The 16,150-nt window shown below is 41.8% G+C and overlaps 2 protein-coding genes across 11 annotated transcripts in view; one reads left to right on the forward strand and one right to left on the reverse strand.

Moving 5' to 3' along the window:
• Positions 1–279: 279 nt before the first annotated feature.
• Positions 280–2,776, forward strand: KLF2 (Kruppel like factor 2). The gene is made up of 3 exons (XM_037386706.1): positions 280–404; positions 543–1,434; positions 1,882–2,776. The coding sequence occupies exons 1-3, from the start codon at positions 330–332 to the stop codon at positions 2,055–2,057; spliced, it is 1,143 nt and encodes a 380-aa protein (XP_037242603.1). The 5' UTR covers positions 280–329; the 3' UTR covers positions 2,058–2,776.
• Positions 2,777–8,939: 6,163 nt separating this feature from the next.
• Positions 8,940–16,150, reverse strand: part of EPS15L1 (epidermal growth factor receptor pathway substrate 15 like 1) — a 45,748-nt gene continuing 38,537 nt past the window's right edge. For 8 of the 10 annotated variants that reach the window (XM_037382568.1, XM_037382572.1, XM_037382567.1 and 5 more), the window contains one exon: positions 8,940–14,296. In XM_037382568.1, the coding sequence (XP_037238465.1) occupies positions 14,150–14,296 (147 nt within the window). In that variant the 3' untranslated portion in view covers positions 8,940–14,149. The remainder of the gene's footprint in view (positions 14,297–16,150) is intronic. The other 2 variants (XR_005103546.1, XM_037382576.1) reach the window with 2 other exon arrangements.

A 16,150-nucleotide genomic window follows, 5' to 3' on the forward strand; every position in this document is an offset into this window, starting at 1 on the left:
CGGCCCGAGGCGGAGGCGGCCCTGAGGCGAAAAAAGGCAGCGAGGGGGCCGGCCGTGCCGTGCCGTGCCGAGCCGAGCCGTGCCGAGCCGAGCCGTGCCGGGCCCCGCTCCGCTCCGCTCCGCCCCGCTCGGGCTGGGCCCGCCGCCGCCGCGTCCTTTTATACCGGGGCTAAATTTAGGCTGCGCCCGAGCCGCTGCCTCCCGCCCGCCCCGTCCGGGACGCGTTTCCTCCGCTCCCTGCAATTGGCTTGAGGGCGCCCGCGCCCGCGTTATAAGGTGGGGAGGGCGGCTCGGGGCGCCGCGCCGTCCGCGTCCCGCCCGGCCGCACCATGGCGCTGAGCGACACCATCCTGCCCTCCTTCGCCACCTTCGCCAGCCCCTGCCGCGAGAAAACCCTCCACGAAGTGAGTCTGGCCCCCTCCCGCCGCCCAGCTGAGGCCGGCGCGGCTCATCGCACGGGTGGGCGGCGGGGCAGCGGCCCCTACCCACCCCCACCCCCCCGGCCACCACCTCTAACTTTCTCCCTTTTCTCTCTCCCCCAGAGGTGGAAGTGCGACCCGGAGGCCAAGCCCCCCGCCGGCACCTGGGGCAGCCTCTCCCCACGCAAAGAAGATGAAGATCTCAACAACGTGCTGGATTTTATCCTTTCCATGGGCAGCGACAGCTATGGCCAGGGCACGGCCAGTGGGGACTATCCCCCTGCCCAAGGGGAGAGCGGGGGCTTTTACCAGACAAACCCGACCCCGGGATGCTACAGTGCCCTGGAGCAAGGCAGCCCCCCACCCTACAACGCTGGCATGGTGCCGGAGATGATCCGCTCCGAGATGGACTCCAACTACTGCCCTCCTGGCAATGTCCATGGGCGGTTCTTTGTGACACCCAGCTTCGGGGGCCCGCAGTTTGTCGAGAACATTAAGCCTGAACCCGACATGGACAATTACGGACCAGTCCTGGGGGTGGTGCCCCAGGCTTGCCCAAAGATCAAGCAGGAGGGCAACGCAGCCTGCATGATGGCCTATGAGCAGCCCCGGGTGGCCAGCTCCCCCCAGATCCCTGGGGCAGAGACCCCCCCTCTGAGCCCCGACGATCTCATGGTGAATGACTGCCACACGCAAATGATGTGCCCCTCGTCCGTCTCCTTCCAGCAGAGTTACCACCCGGCCCCTGGCTTCCACCCCCCACAGACCCATCTCCAGTACCAGAACACCTCCCAGTTTGGCCTTTTTGAGGACAGCCTGCCGTTACAACCCTCCGCACCCAGGGGCATGCTCACCCCTCCATCCTCCCCTCTGGAGCTGCTGGACTCCAAACCCAAAAGAGGACGTCGGTCCTGGCCGCGCAAGAGGACGGCGACTCACACATGCACCTACGCAGGTTGTGGGAAGACCTACACCAAGAGCTCGCACCTGAAGGCCCACCTCAGGACGCACACAGGTAAACATTGTTGGTTGCCCCCATAACACGGTTTGCAGCCTGAGCTTTAACCCTGTAGCCCCTCCAGCTGTGGGAGTGGCCACAGTGGAGCTGTGACAGGTGGTTGGGGCCATAACGTCCAAGCGTTTGCCCGTGCGTGTGTAGGTCAGAGCTTTTCTAAGGGCTTCTAATGCTTTTTCTGAAAAGATTTTCCCTGCAGGTGTAGGTTAAAAGAAAACTTTGGATGTATTTGGCATGTACTCATTTAAGGCAGTTCAATTTAAAAAAAAAAACAACAAAAAAACCCCAACTCTCATTTGGCTTAAAGGCACTTGGCTCTTGTTGTAGAAGGGCTTGGTAGCAAAAAAAAAGGATATGCTGAGATAAAGCGGGAAGGCTGCCTGGCATGTGATGCTGCCTGTGCGTGGGAGTGCCGTGCTGAGTCATGCTCTCTGATTTCTCTGACAGGTGAAAAGCCCTACCACTGCAACTGGGAAGGCTGCGGCTGGAAGTTCGCCCGCTCAGATGAGCTCACCCGTCACTATCGCAAGCACACTGGCCACCGGCCCTTCCAGTGCCACCTCTGCGACAGGGCTTTCTCCAGGTCGGACCACCTGGCTTTGCACATGAAGCGGCACATGTAGCCCCAGAGGCTCTGACCTGCCAATGGTAGACATTCGTGAACCGCTCAGGTGCAGAAGTGTTAAAAACTTGTAGCTGGTACTACGTAGGGAAGGCACCAATGCTCTAGCAATGGAAGCTGAGGATTTGACACAAGGAGACTTGGCCAGTCATCTCCTGCAGAGAATCTGACGTGACCGTAGCAGTGAACCTGCCCGTCCCGGTCAGGAGAACAGGGGTTATTTATGCAGCTTCTATGAAGGGTAAACTCCATAAGACTCCATACAGATTGTATAAAAGAAGCTGTAAATATGTTGGTTTTTTCCCCCAATTCTAACTGCCCTAAGCTTTACAAGACAATGTTTGTATGGAAACTGCCTGAAGTTGACCCTAGAAGAGATTAAATGAATGTTACTGTAGCTAACAATGTTATTTTAGATCTCGGTTGAAGGCATGGCTAAGAGAACACTCCTATTGTTAGACTGTTTGTTTCACAGGTGCAATAATATTCTTGTCTGCCATGATCTACACTAGAAGTACAGGGCTTGATGTCTTGTAAGAAAATAACCTATTTTACTAAGTTTTTTATATATTGTAAATAATTTTATACAATGAGAAATATTGTATATGTAAATAGAAGACAAATGGGTATTTTGCCTATTTCTGTTTTTATAAAAACGTAATTTTTCAATGTTTGAAAGCATTTCAACTTTTTAATAAAATAAGTTTTTAATTGATGTGATTTTTATTCTCCTTCGAGATCTCCCTGTTACTTTTTCCCTGATGGCTGGACCAACCACCACCTGGTTATGTTTTAAATTATCAACAACTGTAAGAAGACGCTTGAAAAAGCTATGGTTTTCTGTAAAACAGATAACAAGGTACACAATTCCTTCTCAGTGGCAAACCAGGTAGAGTATGGTGCTTTATCAAAAAATCAAATAGGAAAGTAGATCATATTCAAAATATACTTCCTAAAAATGGTTAAGTAAGCAACACTGTCATTTCAGTCTCATTTCTAGTTTATGCTAGACTATTTTAATAGCATCCTTAATGTTTTCCAGATGCAGTTATAGTTTTGCCAGCAGTGTGTGGGTTTTTACTATAAATTTAAACACTGCATTTTTGTAATTACGAGGCTTATTTTAAGGCATTTTGTATATAAATTATCCTTGTTCTCAAGAGCTCAGTACAGAATTCCAATAGAACAGTAGTGGAATTGAAACATAAATTCACAACACAGGTTAGAATACCTTCATAACTCATTCCCCCAAACTTCAATTAACTTTGTAATTTGTAATCCCACCTAGATTTCAGGAGTTAAAGAAAGATGTTAACTATTTTGGAGAAGCGTTAGCCAGGAATCCAGACTCTGAAAACTTAATTTCAAAGAAACTAGCCACTGCAATAGCTATAGCAGCAAAAATATAGCTGCAACAAGTCAAACCGAGCCCCACAAATGCTCTTCCACAGCTGTGGATGAGATTGTGAGGCCACGCAGCACATCTCTGCAATTACTCTGAAAGCCTGATGAGGATCCTCTGTTTTTACAGCTATGGTTTAGTGGTGAGCCTTGACACTTGTAGAACAGAATCACTGTTAATTAACTACGCAGATTCATCTCAATAGTGGAGCACTTTCCCTTCACATCTGGATACTTGGAACTTTATTTTGATCAAGATTATGACATTTTTTCTGACTTTACAAGTTAGAATATGCAAGAACGAAACCAACAGGAATACTTTTAAAGTAACTGCAAATAGAGCCATTCTTCTGTGAAAGCAAAGCCTGCAGTTGTTCATGTGGAACAGATGTATTTTGGGCTTCTAATCACTGACATGGAAGAATGAGTTCCACATTTCTCTTTTATAGCTCTTTCAAAGTGAAATATAAGAGAGATTTAACATTTCTTCATTAAAAACAAAACATTTATTTGCTCAAAAAAATTGCACAATCTAATTCCAGAAAGTGAGAATGACTTAAAGATGTTCTAAAATTAGCACATTCATTGTTGCAACAGTTCTAGGTATTTCCTTCTCTTTCCCCATAGCCGAAGATTTTCATATTTCAGCATGTCCTTTGGTGTTTATAACCTTAAGAACACAATTTTTGAAAATTGTGTCTTACCCTTACCTTGCTATAGTCAGCTGGCTTTCCCTTGCTCTTTCAGAAGAACTGGAAATGTTTTTTAGCCATTCCCAGGTTTTAGTGATGCAGTGTGAACTGAAACTTTCCCCTCTTTTGTAATGTATTTAAAAAAAGAGGCAGAGGTCTGTCCCCCGGCTGCCATGAGTGCAGCCCCCCTTGGCGCGCTGCCCCACACTTGGCTCAGGAAGGTCCCCAGACAGCAGGGGAGAGCTTGGAAGCATCATGACGTGTTTGCCTGTCTGTGCTCATCCCCAGCCCCCTCTCCCAGGGCTGGGTAGTGGGTGGGCTAGGTGGCCCTTTGGCCACTTGTGCATCCCCCCAGAACACAAGGGTGGCAGGAAGCTGCAGCCAGGGACCCTGTACAAGGTGCTGCCCAGCGCTGGCACGCAGAGGGAAACGTGACCAACCCTTAAAAAACACCTTGTGTGGCTCTGCTGTAGCACCAACTGCCAACGGGTGCTCCTCCTCCTCCCTCCTCTGGTACCTCTGCATGGGAATGTCCAAGCTTCCCTGGGCTCCAGCAACTAGTCTAGCTGCAAGGATCACAACACCTGCTCCCTCTGCTCCTGCTCACTCCGAGGGCTACACGTTAACTGCTTAATGCTGTGTTACCAAACAACGCTCAAATCACAATGATCAAATCTGCTGCTGTGTAAAGATGCGCAGGTTGTGTCTTCTGAGCTTTTAGAGTTGCTGTGACTCAAGAGAAAATAGGGCAAAGCCATCCTCATCTGTCAATATAAAAAACCCAAACATATCAAAATATATTTAAATACAGGCCTCTGAAAGTGGGGAGGGAGGGGGGCACAAAGCACTAGGAACAGCTCATAACCAATTTTATTTTAATTGTTTAAGGGAGGGCATATATGATAATTTCTGTGTGGTCTTTACAGGAAACTGCAGGTTCTTGAATCTCGCGATAATCTTGTAGCAGCGAGAAAGAGATGCTGATCTCATTCTTCTCACATTCTATTACAAGTAATTGTCAACTTTCTTTTTCTTGTTATTTAATTGCCTTAAATTAGTACATCCAAAGAGGTGTCGATGTGATTCCACCAATCTACCAAGCCCTCCCTGGCCAGCAGGAAATCACTAACACTCTGCAGTGTCTTCTAATAATAGACAAGCAAGTCGTCATCTTTTAAGTAATTTTGTTCTAATTAACACTAAAGACCCAGAACCCCAGCAGCCTCCCAGGCAGCACACAGCGAAGCCCTGCCCTTTTGATCTGCAGCTATCCTGGATTTAATTTGACACACTAGGGAAAGGAAAAAAAATAAAAATAGTTAAACCCAATGGAGAAAATTTAGAGTCCATTGTAAACAAGATTTTCACACATATTCTTGTAAGATACCACAGCGCTGGGCTCCCTATACTTGCAAGATAGATTGGCAGATTAGATAGAGCACGTTAAGTACAGAAACTAGCAAATCCTGCACAATGCTCCTAGTGAAAGTTTAGCAAAACTTGCTGAACGTAAGACACCATCCAGAGAAGTTCCTGTTTAAAGTCAGTTAATTCTGCTCTGGGTTTCAGAGCGTCATTTCATTATGCTGAAAACCATTTTTCTCTCACCTGCTGACTTCAGAAGTGTCAGTTAAATCTGTCCTACATGGGAACTTGTCTCCAGAAAGCACCGTAACACAGAGACTGCTGTTGCTGAAGCAGCACCGGGACCAGCATTGGATCCTGCTGCCCCTGCAGCACCCTGCAGAGCAGCCCAGCACCACCCCAGCACCCTGCCAGGGCGCTTCCCCATGAATTTATTTAAACCCCAAAGCAGAAAGCTGGACTAGAAACCCTCCGGCTTTCCTGGAAGTTCATTGTAGATTTGCAGATGTTGTTGGCTGGGAGAGTTTAAGCTTTAATTTTGGCCATAGCTTGTGCAGGGATGGGGGGGTTTCAGCGGTGCGAGCCCCCAGTTACTCACAGCCATTTACAAACTGCCTGCAAACATTGGCTCGCTCCAAACTTCAGTCCTCCATCCACAAGAAGTGCCAAAAAAAATTGGTCCATTCTTCAAATTATAGGATCGTGTGGTTCTGCGGTTTTCTGTGGTAGAAACTCTGTGGTTTCTAAAGCTATTTTGTGCACCTACAACACAGAGTAGCTGTTAGGCTTTTCTTAAGTTGAATTTTTCAAGCCAGACTCCCAAGCTATAGCAATTTCTTTTGCTATATTTAAATAGAACAACTACAACAAAGTCATGTAGCCATCACTATGGTAACTCACAGTGTTGGGGGAAACATAAAGAGGAAAATTCAATCCAAACACCATGTAATTTAATAGGGAGAAAGCAATCCCTGTTGCTCACAACCAAAACGTGCTTGGTGGCATCTACAAACCTGAACATTCCCGCGTGGCCTTGAAGCAGCGGGTCTCGGCTGGGTCTGCAACAGGTCCCGCCTTCCCAGGACTCATCCTGGGTGGCAGGAGCAGAGCTGGGGGGGGCTGTCCTGAGCCTGGCTGGCAGGGCAGCAGCCCCTCTCCACCATGACTGCAGCCCCAGGCTTGGGCACACCTCCATTCCCAAATGTGCTTCCCATGGATTTGGAGAAGGAGTAAGTTTACAAAGCCAAACAGCCCGGTAGTGTAATCTGTGCGCTGTTCACATGCCCTGGAGGTAACTGGCTCAGCTTATCGATTCCCAGAGACTCCATACGATTTGATCCCAACCATCGCGTTCCCAGTCACTTAGACTGAGATTGGGAATGGCCTCTGCCATGAAACAGCACGCTGAGCTTGAAGCGTGCAGAGGAGGCAGGGATTTATCCTGAACTTGTCAGGCAGAAAATATGTTTGATTTAATCTTTTGAGGTCTGACTTTTCAGCCACAATTATTTGATCTTACAGTATTTTATGCAGACACAAAAAATGAGTCATATGCGCTGCTTTATGTAATGAAGAGGTAAACAACTTCACTCAAGCCACCTTTCCAAGCACAAGGACAGGAGGAGCAACAATATTTTCATCATTTACTCTGTAACCGTAGTTAGCATTAGTTACTGCTTATTTACCTGCTTCAACTATACTTTTAATTTGCTAAAAGGGATTATTCTGGTCTTTGTAGCAAGCAACACAGAAATTGCAGATGAACTTACCTGTTACAGGTTTATAATTAGATACAGCATCCCTTTAAATCCCTTTTACTTTGGATTTACTTTTCTTGCCTTTCTTACAGCTCCGAGCATTCCTGGAGTTCTGACCTATTGTTATGTCATCAGGAAGTATCTGAAATATCCCATTGGACATCCCCTGTGACATTTCATGTATTAAGCAAGAAGCTACCGAGCCAGAGGCTGAGACACCAAATGTTCATGAGGAATTAACCAGCAGAAATCTATTACATTTGCAGCTGCTAAGGAGCATTGGGAGAATTCATCAATAAGGAAAGCAATGGCATATGTAAGAGGTGCTGTATCGGCACCAAGAAAAAGTTTTAATTGTGGTCATTACATCAGAAAACACTAACCAGACCAGAGATAAAGTGTTCAGAGTGACTAAACAAGCGTCACATGCAGCAGGCAGGAGATGCAGCAATCCGCTCCCAGTATTGCCTTCCCAAGAAAAGCATGACTGCAATTTCAGTGGCAGAGAGGGCTCGGAGAGCTCAGACTTTCACAACACAGGCTGGTCTTGGGTCATATTCGGGCACAGTCAACAGATGCTACATTTGTTTTTGAGGTTTAATAGCTGGGCTCAGAGCTCAGAGTCCCTTTATGTTTGAGTTTCCACTTGCAAATGTTTCTTCTCAGACAGGACGCTTGCGCGTTTCTTCCGTTCCCAGCAAGGAGCCTCTCTGCCTCCACGCGACGCCCGGTACAGGGAGTCCCTTTGGATTACATACGGACAATGAGGATCAGGCAAGTATTTGGGAAAACATAAGGATGAGAAGAACATCGCACGTGTCTGACTCCAAAAATCTGAGCAGGAGCAGAACACTGAGCATGGCCCATGTCTAGGTAAGCAAGACTAGAGAGGTTGGGTAGGAAATGGAAGCCAGGATTTGACCGTAGCGTGTCACGGACAGGCACAAAATGTCAACATACTAAAAATATTGCCGGCGAGCAATTTCAAGAGCAACCTGCCTTGGCAATGTGTTGTTAGCCATGCCAGCATGTGCAGAAGCAGAGTAAATAAACAGATGGGAAAATAATGAGTCAAAGTGAATAATGCCAAATAGCATGATAGTGAGGTGTGTGTTTTTCCAGCCAGCAGAAAGGGTTTGTCCCTGGTGATCTCTCTAACCCCTCCCAGTATAAATTGTCTGGATGTTTAGCATTGCGGCACACAAATTGTTTTGGAAAGGATGTGGTGTTGGATTTTCTGACTGGTTTGTATAGACCAAATGTGGCTGGGACAAGGAAGAAGGGGAAGGACAGAAGGGAAGACAGAGCGCAGAGGGCACCAGCCAAAAGGAAAAATAAAAGATCTCAATGCAGAGAATCAAGCAGTTGTCCAAAGCAAGAGTCACAGATTTGACACAAAAGCTTGCAAAGTCATGGACAAAAAAAAAAAAAGTGTAAAGAAAGATTGTCAAAGTCTCAGAGCTCCAAAAAGTAACTTTTCATTTATTATATTAAACAATGACATTTCTTATTATATTAAACAATAAACACATGAGATGGGTTAAAATTAAAATTAAAATATCTTTCAATTTGTTATGATATTTGAAAGATAAATATAACTACAATAATGTACATATTTGGAGATATTAGTCAAATTTAGGTCAACACTGCAATTTCCACTTTGTGTTTCCACCTTTTTTAGGTCAGGCTAAAGAGCATCATATTAAAAGGGACAGCAGAAGAGCACTCTATAATTGTAACAGCAGAAGGAACCATAGTCACTAGTTCTTATTTTTAAAGTTCAAATTAAAGGGGAAGGCAGAAGTTGGAAAAATGAAAATTCCGTTTTATAACAAATTAACCTTTATTTATAAAACTTTCAAGTAAAAAGAACAGTATATCAACTGATAAAACAGGTGTGTCAATGAATAACAGTTAACATATTTATTCTAAAAATAAATCTTCTATGATTTCACCATACTACAAGCAAAATTCCTTTCCAAGAAAAGATGTTTGTTGTGAAGTCTGCAGAGAGACGCACTAGTTGATACACAACAAAAACTTAGCTGTTCCACCACTGTAGGAAGGTATTTGAACCAGATCATTATTAGCACAGACCAATTCACTTTAACAGAGTTCCAGCTCTAAATGAGGATTAAACAGAAATGAAATTCCTGAGAGGGAGGAATAAAACACATAAGAAGGGAGAAATCAAACTCTTACATGAGGGAAAGCAACAATTCTACTTGGACCAAAATTCCTTGGGCCTCAGTTCTACAGAATAAATACTCTTCTCAATGGAGAAACACTAAAGAAAATAGTAACCCCAAAGGGATTATAAGAAGAATCCACGAAAAGTGCATTTCCTTTGAGCATAAGATGACAAAATAATTTCTACAAAATTTCTGACAACAGATTTCACAGACAGGAATTTAAAAACCAAACCACTAACACACACACACACACACACCACCCCCCCAAACAAAACAAACAAACAAAAAAACCCCCAAAAAAGGTGATGCAGTCAGACACAGCTTGGAATTTCCTACACTTTGAGAGCACGTTACATGAAACAAAATACAGTCAGGACTGATGATCATCACAGGGCAGAGATTTCCTAAGGAAAAATTTGCCAATATAAAAATATTTCATACAGCATTACGGTAGAAGTACTACTTTTATGAGCATCTGTTTTTATTGCAGAATGACTGGTATGTTTTACAACAAGATTATTTGAATAGAACTTTGGGAAACCACTCGAGGCAAATGTGAACCTGCTGGTCTGTAATGTGGGTAATTCAATACCTGTGCCCTACATGCAACGTTTGCGTGCGTAGGTTCAACGTGAATAATTGTCCGTCTTTCCTGTTTTAACTGTTGTGCCTCAGTGCTGTGTGCAATTCATGGTTTTCCATGAGTCATTCCAGCAGTGACGAGACTCTGCATAAAACACACATGTGCCACTATAAAAGCCTACTAAACTCTTAGTGATTGCTCAACATACCACAGAGTCTAATAATTTATCCGAGTAGAAAGTAGAATCACCTCCATTCTTTCCTCAAAGCCAAGAATGCAATGGATTGTCATTCCTCCTGAAGTAACAGCTTAGGTGGAAAGGGAGGAAAAACAGATCTGAAATCCAGATGACAATTACGTGCAACCTATATAACTGGAATGAAGCAAGAAAAGCACGTTTTTCCACCTTAGTGTATGACTGTTTGGGGTGTATGGGAATAGCTCCTTAAAAAAAACTTGTAACAAAGGGAAAAAAAAAAAAAAAAAAAGAGAAACTACAAGCAAATGTAGGAGAAAAAAATCATTGCCTCAGCCTACAGAAAAAAGAACAGATGATATGACCATCACACGCAAGAAGATCAGAAATTGAGCCTACATTTCAAAGAGACAATTAAACTCAAAAGAATGTGAAATCACACCCAGTGCAGATGATACCTACTTTCTGCCAGGTTTCTCTTACACTTGGCACAGCTAGCAAACACAGTTTTTCATGCCAATGAAAGTAATCTTAAAACAAATGTATTAGAAGTAATCTTTTCTTTTTTTTTTTTTTCTTTCACCAGAACTTTGAAATTCTAAGAGCCATGCTCTAATCTGCATTTCTGTAAAAATTCCATTTCTGTATCCATCCCTGTTTAGAGAATACATACACACAAGCCTCAATATATAGAATATATATGCATATTCTACATATTCATTGTATATACATGTTTTATGTACAGCATAAGTAGCTATATACTAGACATAGTATGTGGACATATATAGTATATACACACACTATTATTATACAATACACTGTATATATATATACACACAGACACAAATAATATGGATCTCAATGTACACTGTATATGCATTGTGTATACTCACATTTTATGTATCTTGCATTGTACATATTTTCTCTGCCCAAATAGCAACAGGCCTATTTGTGCTTTAAATTTCACTGTTCTGGAGGAAGAAGGTGCTCAATGTCTCGCGATGAGAGTTTTGCCTTAGAAGAACAAGTGCAGATATTATACAAAACACTGAGTTACCAGCATAAGAGAAGAACACGGGTAATCCTCCTTTTCAGACAGAAAACTGTATTAAATACAAGGGGGAGAAATCACAGCTAAGTTTTCTTCTACTGCAGTGTCTAAAATTTTGACTCAGGAGTGTTTCAGTGAACCTAAGATCACTACATCTAATACATTGTGTACAGAGGACGTGTTCTGCCCTCCTTCGTTTGCTTGATCTTCTGTTACTGTCCAAGCAAATAGGAAGAATAGGTCAACAAGGAATTAGGAAAACAAGCAATTAGTTCTAACACTATGTGGAATGCTTGATTAATTCACATTTCTGGCTTCCTGCTGAACATCTTGAGAATACCGATGCGTTGCCTTAGAAGCATTATAAATTACAGTATTGTAGAGCACTGAAAAGTAGCAGAAAGTCTTGTTACGGTACGTAACTCAGAAAATGAATCAAGCTGTTTAGCTCATCCGCCTCGTCCCACTGGAGTGACACCACCCAAGCCGTAGTCCAAAAGCGGGTTTCCTTTCTAGAATGGCACTATGCACGAGCAGGGTTTTCTTAGAGCAGAAGAGACACCACAAAGACTCAGGCCCAAAAGAAAATTGAGAATCTTACACACAGATACCATTTTTTTAATTTCACTGAGAATCCTGCAGCCATTCAATGTTGAAAATTGCTCTTTCATATTAAAAGTTTTGTCCCATGCTAGCTACAGATCCAAGTTTGCTCTCAGAGACCTCAAGTCCTGCACACCAACAGGCAAGAGAATTTGTTGACATTTTAGTATGTTGGATCATTTAATCTAACGTATTTTAGAGAAAAGATAACACAATGGGAAGGGATTTCAAATCAGGTTCTGTAAAACCAGAAGTATCTTCTACTGCATTCCAACGGGGTCACTAAAAGACAGTATTAAAGACCATTATATGGTTGTTTCTGATACCCTTTGGAGAGGAATTAAGATTCCCATTATCTATAGTACCATTAGCATAAGACAGACACAGCAAACGGGGAATTGTGGCTCCTAAGACTGCATTTTGAGATATATGGATTTCAGCTTTGTCATATGTATCACTGCAAATGTAAATGGATGCACACACAGACACCCACCCATATGCCTACTCACAGAAGCCTGAGACAACAAACGCCACATCTATACTGCATTTCAGAGCTGAAAACTATCAAGATTATGAGAATGATCCAACCTGATTCGTATCTGTGTAAAGAAAGCATCCAAAATAAGGCAAATACAACAGAATGGGGGAAGATTGCTTTCATTCAGTGAACAGGCACGATCCCTGTATTATGAAAGATAAAAGCCAGCAAGGACATAAAAAAATATAAATGCATTAAGATGATGAAGGAATACCACATTTAAAAAAAAATAGAGAAAATGTTGGAAGATAAGGGCTGCATCAGTAAAACCACAGAATGTTCAGCTTTGTATTCCCACAGAAGCAACAACAGGAAAGCGGATGCATATTAAGGACATTTAAAAAATTTTGTGCTAGATGTCCATTCTATTGAGACATAAAAGTCCAAGGCAAGGACAACCGAAGTTTTAGAATTCCTGTAATCAGCAAAGGCATTTTTAGTAAATAAATAATTCACAGACTTACCATAAGGACTTAATTTTCTGTATGACATGTAAACCACATTCTGTTAGCCTTACCAAGTGGAAGTATTGAGCTCTACAGATACATATCAAATATGTTCCTACTTGGACCTACTACTGCAAGCCGTATTTTAAAGCCAATCCAGTCTACCAGCACTCCAATAACATATGCACAGACATGTATTTGGCAAATAAATCTGTTTCAACTTGGCCTTATTTCAGCTAAATTACCTTTGACCTGTAGCCCTGTAAGATAAGACAGGTGGAAGTAAAGAAACAGAGGTAGGGACGGTCTGACACAGTCAATCAGGTAACACAATTAACATGGTCTAATATTAACTACAGTTCCGGTGGTTGGAGCAAAAGAGGGTAAAAATGAATTGTAGGGGTGAACACTGCTCAAGCTGTGTAAGTTTTCCATTGCTTGGTTTGACATGAAAGCAGCACTCAAACTTGTATCACAATCCTGCAATTCTATTTGCTTCTGAGATAAAGCAAGATTTTACCTAATGATTTAATTGCCGAATTATTTGTCCAATTTACAACAACTGAATTAACTCCCTCTTTTACAACACCATATACAATTATTAAAACTCAATGCAAACAACTCCTTAAATTAGAACTACTTATTTATAGAGGCTTAGATTTCATAATATTTTATACAGTTCACTATGCTTGTATTCATCATATATAAATCACCAGATTTTCCCGTAAAAGCCACATCTCCTGGGAAAAAAGGGACCATCTAATAAGGAACTTATCCTGAAGACTTTGACATAGATGATGCAGATGTCATACTGATTAGCCTACCGTGAATTATTAAATAAATGTAATGAGTGAATGGAAGCTAATTCTAGAAATATTATCTTTTTATGATATACGAAGTTCATAATGCAGCCTACAAAAGCCAATGGAATTCCGGTTATAAAAAGCCAGATTCACAAGTTTCAGTTTACTATATGCAACATTGTCTTCCAGATAAGGAAACTTTGCTTTCAGTACCTTAGGATCATACATTAAATTTCTTACAAGCAGTAAATTTTATCTAGAACATATAATACAACTTATACAGTGTTTCCTGTGTATTACGCACTTGGAAAGCCACACAGAGCCCAGTTTGATGTAACTAGCCAATCTTGTTTAGAGTTGAAGGTAACAAAAATTATTTTCACAACATAAACCAAGAATTTAGTATTTTTATAAAAGCCACGTTTAAAGGTTTCACTTGGACAGGGTGGAGCCAAAGAACCTCTATTTAAGAGTTTGGCATATCAGCCTTACTGAGTGCAATAGCCAACTCAAGGTCTTCTTGTTCTTGCCTCCGCAACCGAGCTAATCTTTCTTGCTCTGCTTTTTCACTCTCGCGCTTTGCCCACGCCAGCTGCTGTTCTTCATTTCCAAACTAAAAAATGAAAATGGAAAATAAATTAATAACTTGACAAAAAAGCCAGAAGAAATTATGTGAAAATTACAATGAATCAGACTTATTAAATATATGAATCAAGTATACCAAGCTGTCTTAGGGTAGCTCTTCTGGATTAACACACTCACTGATTTCCTCACTTCATCCTTTTATTTATTTCCTTAATTTCTTCCTCCTCCCACCAGGAAACTAACCCATCTGGGCTGCACATCCCTGCATCCGTGTCTCAGTTGTGTATGAAAATGGTCAGGGGACTGGAGCCAAACAAAAACTCCAGAAACACAAAAAAGCGCAGGTTAGTGGTTTGGGAGCATAGCAACCTACATCCATTTTTAAGAATAGTAAATAGCTAGTAAAAACAAAAGAGTTATTTACTCTTGTGCAACTCCGCTGCAGAGTTTTATTATAGTAGCTCCTGCTACAGGCGAGGGGTTTTGATACTGACTCTGGAGATGCGTGGGAAGTTTCATCACCAACTCAAAAGTTACAAAAAGTGTTACTGTTTGTAAAACACATGCAGAGCTTGTCCAGTAAGAAACAATATAAGGAAATCAAATTTACTTCAGCAGAAAACACTAAGGAAATATAACACATAACATTCAGCTTCTAAGTCTGTTTGAGCTTCCTAAACCACGTTTAAGTACACTGCAGTGGAACTATTCCAAAATGATATTCCAGTATTTACCATTCAAGTATGCAAAACTTTGCTTGTTTGAAGTTTCTGCACAGAGTATTAAATATTTTATTGAAGTCATAACAATTTAAAACTCAAATATAATCTGTTACTGTTTAATTTTAGCATTCACTGAAGAGGATGGTGTTAACAGAAGCGTTCCCACAGCTGCATGCAAATGTTTACATTACATCCCACTTCTAAAATTTGCCTTGTACTATCTTTTTTTCAGCATTCAGGAAAACATATTATTTGGGGTTGGGTTTTTTTGGAAAACAACATGGAATTTATAGTTTCAATTTCAGCTGAATGTATACTGCAAAAATCGCCCTGTGGTCCACAACACAGTGGCTCTGAACATGGCAGAAGATGCTGTTGCACTAGCTGACACAGCTACATCTTCCCGGACAAGCCTGAAATATTGAACTACTAAATGTAATTAAGTGCTAGACCTATGCCTAGCTGCATATATACAACGGGATGGCCCCCACCCCTGCCTTTTCCACTATGCATTGCATCTATAATTTGTAATTTTAAATAGATGCACCTATTTGAATTTCTTTCAAGCAGAGTCCAATTCTTATTTACTTATAATTTAGTTAAATTGTGCTTTATCTACGTGCTCCCAGATGCGCACAATTTCTCATTTTATTTCTCTATGATTTTTCAGATGATTTGATGCAAAAAAACCAACTTTAAAATTACTTTTCTTCAAACATAAGTCTGCTTTCCCTGTTAACAAAATTTAATGAGGATCTTTGCCTTCAATGTTACTGAAATCCAATAGAAGTGCCACACATTTTACTTTTAAAATGAAGAAAACCTACTATCACTATTCATTTAAATAATGTCAGCTGACAGGTAAGATTTAAAAGCCCACTAACACTTTAAATAGATGATTTTTTTTTTCCCAAGATACAGTAAGGACGGACTGAAGTGGAAGTAAGACTTCTCCACTTATTCCAAGAATTCAATAAGATCATATAGCTAGGATGGATAATAAGCTACTATTTTCAGAAATACAATAAAGCTTTGGCCAAAACCTTCTGGGGTGTTGTTTGTTTTTTTTTTGTTTTTTTTTTTAAAGTTGAGAAAACAGTTTTACTTATACAGCTTACAACTTAGCGTAAGTCTTCCAAAGCTTATGAGAGTCCCAATTA

This window comes from Falco rusticolus, chromosome 4 (assembly GCF_015220075.1).
Source record: "Falco rusticolus isolate bFalRus1 chromosome 4, bFalRus1.pri, whole genome shotgun sequence".
Taxonomy (NCBI): domain Eukaryota; kingdom Metazoa; phylum Chordata; class Aves; order Falconiformes; family Falconidae; genus Falco; species Falco rusticolus.

Bases quoted from the DNA above. Each gene is read 5' to 3' on its own strand.
- KLF2 (XM_037386706.1), top strand. From the start codon at position 330: ATGGCGCTGAGCGACACCATCCTGCCCTCCTTCGCCACCTTCGCCAGC. The intron at 405-542 runs GTGAGTCTGGCC...TCTCTCCCCCAG, and splicing joins GCGAGAAAACCCTCCACGAA to AGGTGGAAGTGCGACCCGGA. The intron at 1,435-1,881 runs GTAAACATTGTT...TTTCTCTGACAG, and splicing joins CCACCTCAGGACGCACACAG to GTGAAAAGCCCTACCACTGC.